The following is a 15,589-nucleotide window of genomic DNA, read 5'->3' as shown; positions in this document are numbered from 1 at the left end:
TCCTCTCTAGAATAGTGGAGTGTTGTTCATTTGTGGAATGTTCCCCGTATATAATATCATTTGTATTTGTCGGTTTTGTATCCAATTGAGTGCGAACTGTGGTAACAACGTGGAAGTATTGATAGCTTGATAAATCTGAATGACTTTGTTTCTATCATTCTGTATTCATCATTTTGATGAAGCTATAACACAATAACACATCATAACATATAACTTATGTAAATTGTTACAAATCATTCATAATCAAATAAATAAATATCATTTTACTTTTTGTTATTTCTTCAATTTTCCCAACAAAAATTCTCAAAGAACTTGGTAATATATTATTTAGAGAGATTTACTATACGGTACTTTATCTTCAATTCTTCTCCAGAAAGATGTTCAATATGAATCTAGAACTATTGTTTCAAAAAGTTGACAATGAATCTTCTCCTTAGGAGTAAACTGTGACCACTGCTCATGTTCAACAACAGACGACTTTGATTGGATTTACGCGACTTTCGAAAGTAGAAAGCATCGACTCCTTCCAAAGTGGATAGAGAATTGTAGAGAAAAGGCGAAATTGAATTGGAAGCATCCCTTTTCCGTCGAAGTTGGGTTGAAAGTTACAAGTGAAGCCTTTAAGCCCGCAAACAATCCATGAGTTGTACGGTCTGGCGATTCTAATTTAAAAGCAACAGAATTAAGCCGGTCGTGCTGTCCAATAATCGCTTGCAATGAGCCGCAAATGGGCTGATGGACGAACATCAAGCACACAGAGAAGGCAATTGACAGATGAAGGGCAGTTGACTTGGAACGTTCTTTGGAAAGGATCTATTCAAAGTTTCAGAGTTCTAAGCTGAAGTAAACAATTGGGATAAGCTTCTTGCTCTTGGATCAATTATGTACAAGAACTAGTTTTCTCATTGAATTAACTTGTGGTAATTAGTTAAGGATCTTAAAAACTATATATTATTATAATTAAATGACAAACAGAAACAGAATGAGGAAAAAAAAAATAAAAAAAACATCATAAACATTCAGACTCACCTTGGATAAATTATTTGCAAGATGGTAATCCTCGAAGTAGAGTAGTTTATAGACAACTTAGGTTTTTAAGCTTCAATTGACTGTGTTATTATGTATATCTGATGATTTCTAAAAATTGGAAGGGAAGGGAAACCATTAGCAATCAACTAGAGCAATAATGTACAAAGAGCTACTTTTTGAAACAAGAGCAGAATTGAGAACCATTTCTATGAATTATTAGTGGCTGCAAGTGTTACTAGATAAATGAAATTGTTGCTTTCAATCTAGAAAAATGGTGAGGGGAACACGGTTTATCCATACACAATATAAGAGGAACTTGTGGGAAAATCCTACTTTGCTGTATGCTTACACTTAGTTGAACATGCGTGTAAGGATACGAACAAAACATTCAGGTCGATATCCAGCTTTCCAGTGATCGACCTTCATGTAGCAAAAGCACATTACATATATCACAAATGCCTGGATGTGGACAGTATGTTTACGATCCCGTTCAACAGGATGACATTCAAATGTTTTTATAAATTGACAGCTTAATTAGCCGATTAATGGTAGGCCTAAAGCTTGAAACCTAAATCTACATTATGACTTACTTGTTCTGCTTGCACCTTTAGTTGGTACATTCAATCTTTAGGCAACGAGAACCAGTAACTTAAGAGATTCTCCTACGATTAAATCAATTATTCATTTATATATCAAATTGTTTATGTAAGAAGTGTAAATACAATAGAATTGGGAACCAGTAACAAGTAGATTATGTCTGGAAGGAGTTAATCAGAATTGATTAAATGAGACTTCCATTGAAATAACTATTAGAAAAGTGACCATCAAGTTGAATATCAATTCTGTATTCCCATCATGTAAGTCTTGTTGAACTTACATCATTCCATCCATGTTGTTTGTGTAAATGCCATCACTGATTCTATTGTCATTTCAGAAACTCAGAATCTGCCGTTTCCATGCAATCATGCAGTTGATAAAGAGAGAGCTATAAAAAATATCCAATTCTGAGTAAGCACCGTTAAGTGCTATGCCGAGGGGGTGAAGCGGGGTGCCTAGGGGTACTGCGGGGTAACAGGGAATTTGCATCAGTAGTCAGGTCACGAAGGATGTAATCTATTTTGCGCACCATTAGAAGCGATAGGGGCGTTTGGAATTGCCGCTAGTTAATTTGAAAAATAAATTAGAAACCGCCGCCTCCACAATTGAACGAGCTCAGCATGGAGTGATGCGAACCAATTCAATTCACTGTATTTATTGCACTAATTAGATTCATCCAGTTGCAAGCGACGAGAGTCAATATTCACTTCCCAGCTCAAACATGCAGGCTGTTTACTCGTTTGAGCATCTCTCATATATTTCGACATCAACATCCATCTGGGATTCAATGGCTCATTCGTAGCCTATACTTATGACCTGTACCAATATACCCATATATTATTGACCAATCTGACATTTTTCACTGTTGTTTATTTGAATGATGATTGAATCACACTCTTATTAATTTAAATAGCGTTTGAGCAGATTCCTAATTCACTCGAATGAAAATAGAACCAGCTTCATTTTATACTCATGATCATGATGATGCTGGAATTACATCACTATTGATTGATTTGATTCTAGATTCTCTGAATGAGTCGAATGGGACTGTTGTATCTGCTTGTCTGTATACGTGACATCTTCAGAATGACATTGCGTATTTTTAACAACAATTTCGAGTTGATTTTCCAAATACATAATACTTTTGCACTGTTTCGTTGTAGTGTGGCAGACTTATGCATTGCGTTTGAATTCGGTCTTTGAACGTATAAAATTTCGGTGACAATATATCAATCAGTACCCTATAATCAAGCTGACCATTCACTATCCGACTAGTGGTCTAACAACGTTGGGCCATTAGGTTAGTAGTACTACTAGTCGGATGTTGGACGTTCCGACAGGCTCACCAGCTTCAGTCTAGTCAATGGAAAACAAACGCTAGTCAGATGTCGAACCTTCGTATTTGACCTCTAGTTGATCCAACTCGTCCAACATCCGACCAACAACGCCATTCACAATCCGTTGTTGGATCCAACATTGAATGATGGACCACAAGCTGGTGGACCATCAGGTAAATGACTGCTTTAGTTTGTTAATGAAATGCGCTATCCAGTGTTGTCTGAATCGGCATATTACAAGTGACTTGTTAGTAATCAAAGTCTGTCCTGTAATCTATAGTTTTCCGTTCTCTATGTAAGAGAATGTCTCATAGATTGTTGTGTGAATAAAGACCAGTTTATAGTTAACAAGTGTTGCGTGCAGTATTCTAGACCTAGAATCTGTAACAATCAAAATACTATCACTTGTATTATTGCAAATACAAATAATAAGTTACAATAGACAATAGAACAAAATTCTTACATCTTGGATACCTTACATCCAAAAAATGCGATTGAGCGATTGAACACCTCTTTGATTCTTCTTCTTCTTCTTCTTCTTCTTCTGTTTCTGGGAGGAAACACATGATTATTGCGTAAGTCCTTATACTACAGCTATAATATTGACAAGAATTCCCAAGATTCCAAGAATCATCTTAGAATGTCAATCATTTACAACAATGTCTTGCGAGTCATAGTAAAAAGAATTGTCTTGTTAGAAGTAGTATGAAGAATAGGAATATGATAGAAGCTTCTATCAACACAACAACAATAGGAGACAGATCTTGCGACTCCAATTGTTGAATATGAGAATCAGGAAATGGGGTACTTGTTAACTCTTTAATATCCTCCATTCATGACAACAATACGAAGCAGAAGCAGACCTTGCAATTTGTCTCTTCGAAGACATGTGAGGCTGCTTGATATCAGATATGTAGGGTCTCGAAAGCGGTGTCTGATTCAAGCCTTGCCCATTGAGTGAGTCGGCGCCCTCCCTTACACTAACAAGGAAGGAATATGAGGAGCTGAAGTGACGCTCAGAGGACAGATGAAGCGTGAATATCTGCGCTGAAATAGGTGGAGCGTGAACGCGCGTTGGCCGATAGAATCGCTAACGACATTGAATCACATGCTCACCTCTCACCTCTCAATCTGTGTCTTCTATCTCTCTCTACATCATAGCACTGGTGACTGCAGACTCTCATGTTTTCGGACTCTTTCTCTGAATTATCGTTTTCTTTGTAGTCTGCATTTCTATTCTCCTTTAATCTTGTTTTTTGATTGTTATTAAATTTGTTTATTAGGTTGTAAAAATTGTATATTTCACATTTAATAGAATCAGACATGGTTGAATTACAATGTTATGATCTACATGGATTGATTGATTAATCACAGCTCCTTTCACAGTATCTTTTCATAATTCTTCTATATGATTCCCATCAACCTAAAGCTGGCCACTGACGAGCGTTCCAACAAGCCAAATGGCACGGTAGCGTGCCATTGGAACGACGTGAATGGTGAATCGCGCTCGTATTTTGGTGGAGCGACGAGGCTCGATGGAATTCCAACCGGTTGAAAATCCATCGCGCCACGCCAAACCTACGTCACTCCAACTCCTCGTGAATGGGGAATCTCGATGGCATGCTGGAACGACGGAACGACCGTGAATGTGGAAACCTGTGGTTGTCCCGTCTCAGTGCGTGTCAGACCGTTGACTTGGAAGGATAGATTGCTGTTTTGATTGTTGTTTTGTTCTTGTGTTGTTGTGTTGTCATGAGTTCGAGCCGGGATTTTGTAATCTCTGTGATCGAGATGTACAGGGATCATACCTGTTTGTGGAAAATAACAGACCCTGGTTACCATGACAAGGTAAAAAGGAACGCTGCTCTGGAGATGATCCTTGATTTTTTTAAAACTGTTGATCCCACAGCTACAAAAGATGTAGTTACTAAGAAGCTCAACTCGATGAGAGGCTCATCGGTGATATTGCTGTGATGAACTTCAGCTCTTCATAGTTCTCCCGGTGGCCAAGAAACGTAGAGTTGCAGCCAACTCTCATGGGGAGTAATGCACTGTCTCATGACTGTATCTTTCTTTGTAATCATCGGTGTTACCAAACGAAGTAAATGGTTGTAGGATCTTCATCCATACGCAAATAATTCTTCCAGTCCGAAGGTTCGACACTAAGATCTTGAAATAAATTCAGATGCGTGTGATTCCGCCTATTCGAAAATAAACGTTTCACCCATTTCTGTTTGGGTTTTTTTCTTTTTACGTACAAACACACAGCTGTTGAAATCAGGAGAAGTTCCTCGTCCATACTTGATCACAAACCATCAACTACTGGAGTGATGGAATGGAGTGCTCGTGAATTGACCCACAAAATATTTACGGATTTGGATCGTTCCAGCTGGAGTGACATCGCGCCGCGCCACGCCGTTTGGAATGCTCGTCAGTGGCCAGCTTTACACTTCAAACATTAACTCTAGTGCTTCAAGCGCTTGAACTCTTGAGTTATTAATTAATTACTTTTGAGTTTTTTTTTTAAATATATGATGTATTGTTTTTGTCAATTATTTTGAAATAATCAATAATAGTTATTAATAATAATAGTAAATAATTAATAAAAAAAGCTTTACTTCTAGATTTTTCATAATTAATGTTCAAATTTTATTTACGGGACATACGATTTCATACGGAGAATTCACCAAATCATATGAAAGAAATTAAAAAAAAAACAGCTGTTTCATTATTGCTTTCTACCTGATTCCACTTGACCTAAATAATATTGTTTTGATAATAGATATTTTTAATAACATTTAGATAATTGATAATATTTATTGATAATAATAATCAATGATAATTATTTAATAAAATAATTAAAATATTTCAATAATAGTATTGTATTGATAATTAATAAATATTTCTATTTTTACAAACTCTTGAAAATAATAATAATATGGTGAATGTGAAACAGCTGCATCAAAGAAATTATCTCAAAAACACCTATTAAGAAAAAACATAATTTTGAAACTTCGTTTTCCTGATGCAATGCATAGGCATGGATTACTAATTTTTCAGCTAGAACAGTTTTTTGAGATAAAGTGCTAAATAAACGTTCACAGTTTTATCAATGCTGTATCCGCAATATGAATACGCATGCAGTTAATATGTCTTTGAATAAAGGTGTTGATATTTTTACAAGAATAAATTATTCTCTTCAATTCTTATCAATTTAATTGCAATTCCAAAATATTATTCGAGCCCTGATAGAATGATTGACTCATTGTACAATCAGTCGAAAATTTTAATATTTAAATGAAGGGTAATTTGGCAAGCTGAACAAAAAATAAGGCCTATGCATCTTTTCGATATTTCTTCAAATGAAAAATGAGTTTTGTGGGTTGTCAAAACTCACCCTGAAAGGAAAACTATTCCACTTATCCTATAATTTAGTAAAATAACAATGATTTCTGCGTTGAATAACATGTATCTTGCCAACAACAATCGAACTCTTTGTGAATTTAGATATGACCTATACTGTAGATTTTTATAATTCTATCAATTAAATAAATGGGAATTGAAGTATTTATTCCAGTCAGTTCATGGTAAGTTGATGGAATTGATTATCAATAAAAAAATGATAAAATTCCATCAGTACAGAATTAGTTGGATGAATTGTCGTTGTACTGAATTCTTGGTCAAAAATATTTTAATATTGGTACTTATCCATTCATCCATCTATCTATCATCTTCTATACTATAATAAAGGAAAGAACTGGCTTATACAACCTGGATAGGAAGATTATGTTTGACGCATCATCACGTCTGAACTACTGAATTGATTCACTTGAAATGATGCATATCAATTCTTAATTAACCGAGGATTCTTATAGGCCTATTTAAAATTCTTCCAGATTTCATTAAGTCACGTTTTCAGTTTGTCAAGTTTTAAAATAGACCCTTGCGAAGCACGGGTTACCTGCTAGTTATTGATATAATACTAACATTGTAAGAATTGATCATTTCATATTTCGAGCTCGGTTAATGCGTGTTGTTAGGTTTGCGTGCATGTTGTACATTTGAGATTTCTATGAATGACGTACGTGCTTGAATATTTTTTCACTGTACATTGTCAAAAATCCAATCTAGTTTCGTATATGGTACAATGTAACAATATCCATTGTTCCAATTATGAATGAAGATTATGCGAATTGTAATGAGGAGTCAGTCTGTTATGAAAATTTTTCTGCTGTTTTGCTTTTCTGCGTTGTGTTGTGCCGACTTTGTTAGCGTGTGAGTAGAATGTATGTTACTGGGAAAATCATCTATTTTACGCAATATATTTGATATCTTCTCTCTACTTCGTTGTCTCTTCTTGTCATTTCTGGATTCCCGTTCTCTAGCAATAAGTATGTTTATGAAGCATCTCTTTTGTTAAGTTATATTGTGTTTGCTTCTGAATTCTAAATTCCAAATTAACTTTCTAAATTCATAGCACGGCACAACAAAATATGAGAGTTTCCTAAGCAGAGACAGCCTAAAATCTGTACTCCACCTTCAATATTCCGTTAATATTTTTTGTCAATCTCACACTACCCTTCTGTCTTCTCATAGATCCCTATTATTGTTTATCATGACACTCCTTGAACATTTTTCCCCATATGATTTCTGACCATCAATCAATACCCCGTCATATTTTTTTTCAGTAGTTCATTGAACTAACATCTAACAGATCTCCCATCCATGTAATATATTTGCTATCCGTTCCTTTCTTCTCCTTGTCCACGACTATCTCCTCCACCAACCCCTTCTCAATTATACCTTACGGATCCCTCTTAGCTTTTTCAAATTCTATTGTTCTTCTTGATATACGTTCAAGAGGAAATGCGAACGAAGCAAATTCACATTGATGAAGGAGAAATTGAGAGAGAAAAGTAGAATAGAGACATTAAATCGTATGTATGTACGTATGGAAGATAAAAGAGCTATTGAGAAATAAAGGAAAGAACGGGGAAAAGATTAAGGTATGCAAGACCTTCGTACTTTTTCTCTTAGATGAGTGTGGGAAGAGAGAAAGAGATGATGGGAATGAATAGAGAAGTGATAGAAGATAAGGGATTGAATAACAGAGCACAATCAATAACCTCCATTCAAGTTTGATTAAGCCAACACGAAAAGTCATTCGAAGATGATTGAGGATTCAAGCAACTACTGTACTAACATAGCTGTAGCTATAATTCACTATACAAAGCAATAGACATGATGAAAGATGCACATGCATTTTTATTGAAAGCAAAGAGAATTTTAAATAGGATAGATACTATCAATCATTGTTCAACGAAGATAGCTTATAATATTTCTATAAGTCCGAGAGTATATAAGGCAAGTAAGTACAAGTGACTGATTAGGATTGATAGATAATGAGGTCATCACGAATTATTATTTGAGAAATTTGAAGAAAAATGCACAATCTTCCGTCATTATTACTTCTGTAACAGAGTATTTTTGGATTCGTCTACAAGAACTTTTTCCTTCATTCTGATTTTAGAAAGTCATTCACGAAATTTGTTTGTATACACTTTGCATATTATAATATATCGCTGTGTTATTGTGCCTCATTGCAGTTTGAGTAATACTAGTTTTTAAACTTACAATTTTTTGCATAATATTGACTGGTATCCTCTGCCAGGATAGTGAGTTATTAGTAAATCCATTAACAAATTGAACCATGATGGGTTGAGGACAGTTGGGAGGAATTGACTGATAGAATTTCTGAAGAATCTTTTATCAACCTTGAGCTGAGCATGAATCTATTCATGGAATCACGGAGAAAGACTAATGGCTTAGGGGCTATATCGTTGATGAATAGTGCTTTGACATCAAACTTCTTGCCATTCTTGGTCATTAATCCATATTTCCTCCCAACTTCCAGCCATGATTTCTTAGAGGCACCAATGTTTGCTCTAGAAATATTTCTCATTAGTTAGGTATGAGCCATTTTGTCCACACGGTGGAAGAAAAATGGTGGGTGGGGTTTGATATCTACTTCATGCCAAGTTTCTTGAACAAAAGGAGATAATTCGACAGGAATAAGCTATTAAGCGCTTGTAAGGGTGGCCTATCGTCATGCTATCGTATTAGACGCCTAGGAGATCATTCATCATCCAGAGAAGTCAAAGTCTGCTGGCTCGACGCCCTTCATTTGGCCGGCGCTTGCTGACGTCTGAATCAGGCACTGAGAGAGATAGATAAGTAAAAAATGGAGTGAATAAAAAAGAGAAGTAGGAGATAAAACATGTGAACGGATAGATTAGGGACATGAGAGAAAATTGAGAGCATGAAGAGGTGAGGTGAGAAGAAGAGGGAGATGATGTGAAGGAAGAATGTGAAGGTTGGATACGAGGAGGTGTAGGAAAATGAGTTAATGGCGGACAGAAAAGATAAGTTGAGAAAGAGGAGGAGAAGTTGGGCAAGACAGGAAGGAAAAAAGGGACAAGGAGTGGAAGAGAGGGGAAATTAAGAGGAGGAGGACGAGGAGGCGGTGGAGAAGAGGAGGAGAAGGAGAAGGGAAGTAGAATTGAGAGACTCGGTAGGAGAGAATGACGTGTAGTAGACGTGGAAGAGGGAAGAGCACATAGATAGCAAATATGATATGGCGATGAAGAAAAAAAGTCAGGGGGAGAGAAAAACAGAGTTATGGAAAAGGAAGAAGAAGATGGAGAATATTTTTTATACCAAGATAATGGTAGATGAGCAGGACACAATGGAAGAGGGAGAAGGAAAAGCAGAGAGAAGAAATAATATGAAAGGGAGCAATAGATTCCTTAAGCAATAAAGGGAGCAATAAGATCATTAGTGATTGGAAAGTGAATGGGATAACATATAGACTAAGAAGATGAATAGTGGATTAGTGATTCACAAAAGAAGCAATATGAGGCTTCATTTCAAAATAGGGATGGAAGATGATGAAGATGAATCTGAAGTGGGATGTGAATAAATTAATTCAAGTACAGAAAATAATTAGATAATAGAGAGAGAAAATGAGGAGAAGTTTAAGAAGAAAGAGAGCAGAAATACAGAAGAATTGAGTGGAGGTTGAGGTGAAAGATGTGTAAAGTGAATGAACGTTCACCCTTTTCATCCAAGTTGACTTCCAGGCGACACAATGAAACGACATTTTAGAGGAAGTTACAAGAAAACCGACAGAAGCGCTTTCTGCTTACTCATGAACTAGGTCGTTTTCTGTTGAATGAGCTGATGGATTTCCACCTTCCTCTGTTTGATTATTGCACTTGTGAGGGTCAAATACAACTGAGAAACAACTGTGGTTTATGACTTGTTGAAGACTATTACATACATAAGCAGAAATATCAAAATATTGGTTGATTATTCTGTCAAGGGAGATGTGGATGACAAAATTTTTTCAACACAATATGAGTTACAAATTACGTGAGAGTGAGAGACTTCAAACTTCTAAGGGCGAGTTTCACCAAATTCACGTTAACGCTTCGCTTAGTGATCTCCAGTTAATACTAATACTCACTTTAACGAAAGATTATGAAATTTGATTTCACTAACGAATTAGTTTTCGTTACGTTACGAAATGACAAATTAGAGTAGATCAGGGTGGCAGTGCGCCGCCATGACACTTGTTTCACATTGTTAGCATGTAAAACCTAACCTAGAAAATCCAACTAGATTCTGAAAACACAAGTTTTGTTTACCAAATTGAGTGGATATTACAGTAGCCTACAAATTTAAGTAATTAATTATAATCATAATGCAGTTTTTTAATTGTATGATTTATTAAATTCAATTCAGGTTGTAGTGTTTTAATAATTGTTCTATAGATTGTTTTTTTTTGGAAATGAGTAGAATTTCAAATTTCACAGGATGTCTTCTAGCCATTCTGTCAACGTTGTGTTGCCTAAAGCTATCAAAATAAGGAGGGACCCAACATTCATTAACATTGAAAGAATGCATCTTGTCAATCTTATTGAAAAATAAGTCGATTCTGTAAAAATTTTTAAAATCAACAACCCTTTCCCTTATGCATCTAGGTCGGCGAATAACATAATCTTGTCTGTCACTCTTAAATGCCAATTTGTATGCTTTTCTTTTAGCATTATTTGGCCTTTACATATTGGAACAACAAATTAATATAATATAGAATATTCGTAAAAGCCGGGAACAAATAATTAAACATAACCTCAACAAACTATTTTCAACAAGACTGTAAGCAGAACGCCGCCATTTTTTCTTAACGACAGATTACAGATGTTGACTGACCAAATTTGGCCGGTTAACTCTATAACGGCTCATCTGCTCTAACGGCGTGTGGTGAAACCCGATTTTGTCAGTTAAGGAAGGCTAATTGGAGTTTACGTTTCCTTTGACGACAAATTTAGTTCCTGGTGAAACCCGGCCTAAGAGAGTCTTTTCAACTGTAAAGGAGCTCAAAACCAAATTTGTCTTCACACAATTCATCCACAATACTTCCATCCAAGGTCAATTTGAGTCATTCTCTTCCAATAAATCTTACAGTACGGTATCATAGCATGGGGAGGTGCGTTTAAAACTATTTTATCTCCTCTATCTATAGTACAGAAACTTATAATGAAAAGTGCCCTATGCAAGCCAAGAACATTCCCATCAGACGCACTATTTGAAGAATTTAAGGTATTCAACGTTCAACAATATATATAAGAACTCTAATCCTGTACATCTTTAAACAAGATCCAGCTTTATTTCCATATATTCAACACAATTATAATACACGAACAGCATCAACGTAGGTATTGGTAACCCTAGACTCACTTCAACTTTCTCTTCCACTTCCACATTTTATAAAATGCATTTCCTCTTCCAAAATTACCAGTGCACTTGAAAACACCTGGCAACAGGAGAATAAGCCATTATAAAAGATGGTCACAATTGGGTGTCTTCTCTGAACATTGAAGAACAGGAAAGAATCCTAGTGTCACCTTACTCTCATTGAAATCTGAGTCACATATTATTATTCATGACATTCTGCACAAATGAAGATATTCTTTTGTGTGTGTGTGTGCGCGTGTGAGTGTTGGAATGGATAGTTTTTTCTACCACAGTCTAGTAGCCTGTTAGTTTATTGCCTTTTTTTACATGATTAGCCATCGTTCATCCTTATCAATCTCATTATGCTGCCCATCATATATTTTTCTTTTCTCATATGTATATAATTTTTAGTTTTCATTTTCCACTTAGATTTACTTATTCATGTGAAATTAACTTGTATTATTTTACTTTTTATTCGGTTTTATACTTTTCTTTAAGTTGGTTTAAAATAAGATTTTTCACAACTCGCTTCTCTATCACAGGCATGTGCCCATAAGAGAAGCCTCCAAAATTGTTTACCATATGTACTATTTATTGTATTGTAAATTTTGGAGAATAAAGAATTTCAATTTCAATAATTGTTCTATAGATTGTTTTTTTTTTGGAAATGAGTAGAATTTCAAATTTCACAGGATGTCTTCTAGCCATTCTGTCAACGTTGTGTTGCCTAAAGCTATCAAAATAAGGAGGGACCCAACATTCATTAACATTGAAAGAATGCATCTTGTCAATCTTATTGAAAAATAAGTCGATTCTGTAAAAATTATTAAAATCAACAACCCTTTCCCTTATGCATCTAGGTCGGCGAATAACATAATCTTGTCTGTCACTCTTAAATGCCAATTTGTATGCTTTTCTTTTAGCATTATTTGGCCTTTACATATTGGAACAACAAATTAATATAATATAGAATATTCGTAAAAGCCGGGAACAAATAATTAAACATAACCTCAACAAACTATTTTCAACAAGACTGTAAGCAGAACGCCGCCATTTTTTCTTAACGACAGATTACAGATGTTGACTGACCAAATTTGGCCGGTTAACTCTATAACGATTCATCTGCTCTAACGGCGTGTGGTGAAACCCGATTTTGTCAGTTAAGGAAGGCTAATTGGAGTTTACGTTTCCTTTGACGACAAATTTAGTTCCTGGTGAAACCCGGCCTAAGAGAGTCTTTTCAACTGTAAAGGAGCTCAAAACCAAATTTGTCTTCACACAATTCATCCACAATACTTCCATCCAAGGTCAATTTGAGTCATTCTCTTCCAATAAATTCAGATCAATTCGATTAATTGGATAATTTGGTTCAATATCATGTACAGCAAAATACTGTAATTGAAGAAAGTGATCCAATGGAAAAGACTGAATACTCATGTGCTATGAACAATTTTCATACCCAAGTGATTTTCCAACAACAAGAGAATAAAACTGTCAAATGATAAACTCTTAAATGGGCTTGCTATTGAGCAGCAGAAAAATGGAAGCTTTTTTATTTATCAACGTGCCTGACACGAATTATTTTCGCATTTTCCTTACGGTTCCACAAAGAAAATAATATTATTGTGTCAAGAAATTTTCGCATTTATTATTTATTTTTTATTTATTATTATTATTATTTATTATTTATTTATTTTTTATTTATTATTATTTATTATTTATTATTATTATTATTATTATTATTTATTATTTATTTTTTATTTATTATTTATTATTATTATTATTATTATTATTTATTTTTTATTTATTTATTATTTATTTATTATTTATTATTATTATTATTATTATTATTATTATTTATTATTTATTATTTATTATTTATTATTATTATTATTTATTCATTTATTATTTATTATTTATTATTTATTCATTCATTTATTATTATTATTTATTTATCTATTTATTATTATTTATTCTCGCATTTTCCTTACGGTTCCACAAAGAAAATGATTATTGTGTCAGGAAATTTTGCTGATCTTTTTCAATAGTAATCTCTTTAAAAAAAACAGCATGATAGTAGAATAAACTATGCATCCAATTTTGTTGAAACAACCCGTCAGTGGTATGGTATAGTTCTTGTAATAATATCAATAATCACTTTGTGAAATTGAACACTTTGTCTTTAGTAATTATTTATTAATTGAACTTTGTCTAAAGACACTCTTCGACACCCCCCTGATAACTCGGTCACTTATTTGAACACGTTCAATCCTACATAGAAATTGTTCATGGAGCGAAAATAAATATCGGAGTTCTAGTTAATCAACAATCATGTAATGGTAATATAGACATAATATTATATACCTAATAGCTCAGCGGCCATTTCTCCATGCGTGGCAAGATAACGAATAAGGTATAAACAATATCGGATTGATGAGAAACCCTCATAAGAATACAAGTGGGTTTTTCGTCAAAAACAATGAAATAACATCGTATGTGGAACCACTAAATGGATTGTTCAGATATAGTGTAATATAACACGGATGAATATCAAAGTGTGTGAAAAGCTAAGCACCTATGATACACAATAATTGATCAAATACTTACGAAATGTAAGAAAGCTGAGAATCAATTGACAATTCACGTGGAACAATCTGTATCACAAATAATTTGTGAATCTGAATTTTATTCCAAGAAACAATAATCAAAAGACAATCATGGGATTGAAATAAAGATACTCATATTCAATAGGAGCACTTTAAAATGAGCGGGGACAACTGGTACACTTCAAAAGAGAATGTAGATCAACAATGAAAATACGTAATTTGAAACTTACGAGATAAAAACATCCTCTGGATACTTTTTGACAGCGCCTGATCTCATGCAAGTGGTCGTCAAACTGGAATGGATCTAGGTGGACATCTTGCCCAGTTCCATAGTGCATATCAACGAGCTCCACCTGAAAACAAGTCATTCATAGGTCACTATGTAATAATAATACATTCGTCATCAATTATTCTACACTGTTTTTCAGTTATTACAACTGAAATTCCGTCAATTATTTACACAGTCATCAATTACTCCACACACCATATTGCATGTAGTGAGAGGATGGATTCCTGTGGGTTCAGTGACAGATTCAAAATTCGAAACATATTCAGGTTGAACATTTTGTGGGAACTTTTTTCATCATCAAACAGGAAAATCATCATCATCATCAAATTGGAGTTTTTATCTGTGTGTTGTGTATTAGGAGAGTCTCAATAGCTTATCATGGTCAAAAACTCTGTGTTCAACTTTCAGGATTATGTTCAACCTCCAGACCCGAAAATGTTCAAGATATCTGCATTCATTTGAAATGCTGACTGAGTGTATATTGTATTCTCCCCAGCAAATACTAGAAGCTACCATCCAATTTTCCTTCTATAATTTAGACAATCATTGATTCAAAACTTGGATTCTTATTCATGGTGAATTCTAACAATAGATAAAATTGGCAATGTGGTTACATAACGTCATTTGAACTCATATCGGAGGAACTTATTCTTGTGCTCATGATAGATCATCAATATATTGTTGATGTAATGGACATAATCCCTCTTTGGACAAGTCAATGGACTGAATTGAGGAAAAGAAGAACTTTCGGACTAAAGTCTGTTCCTCCCTCCTAATATTGTACCTAGTGTTGTTGACACAATGAATGAATATGAATGAATGATTTGAATGATAATTTCATTGTACTATCTACTAGTTGATTATTGCTATGAAGAGCTCATTTTTTTCACTATATTATTGATTCCAAAGACCTTTGTTCAGGTTCCCTACAGATT

General features: G+C 34.5%; 1 protein-coding gene across 1 annotated transcript in view; it reads right to left on the bottom strand.

Moving 5' to 3' along the window:
* LOC120348902 overlaps positions 1-15,589 on the bottom strand; it is a 224,617-nt gene that overhangs the window by 13,660 nt on the left and 195,368 nt on the right. Inside the window, exon 5 of the mRNA XM_039438222.1 lies at positions 14,596-14,718. Within this exon, the coding sequence (XP_039294156.1) occupies positions 14,596-14,718 (123 nt within the window). The remainder of the gene's footprint in view (positions 1-14,595; positions 14,719-15,589) is intronic.

The sequence above is a fragment of the Nilaparvata lugens genome, chromosome 11, assembly GCF_014356525.2.
Source record: "Nilaparvata lugens isolate BPH chromosome 11, ASM1435652v1, whole genome shotgun sequence".
Lineage (NCBI taxonomy): Eukaryota > Metazoa > Arthropoda > Insecta > Hemiptera > Delphacidae > Nilaparvata > Nilaparvata lugens.
Note: the sequence above shows the minus strand (reverse complement) of the source record. Positions and strands in the feature narration are given on the sequence as shown.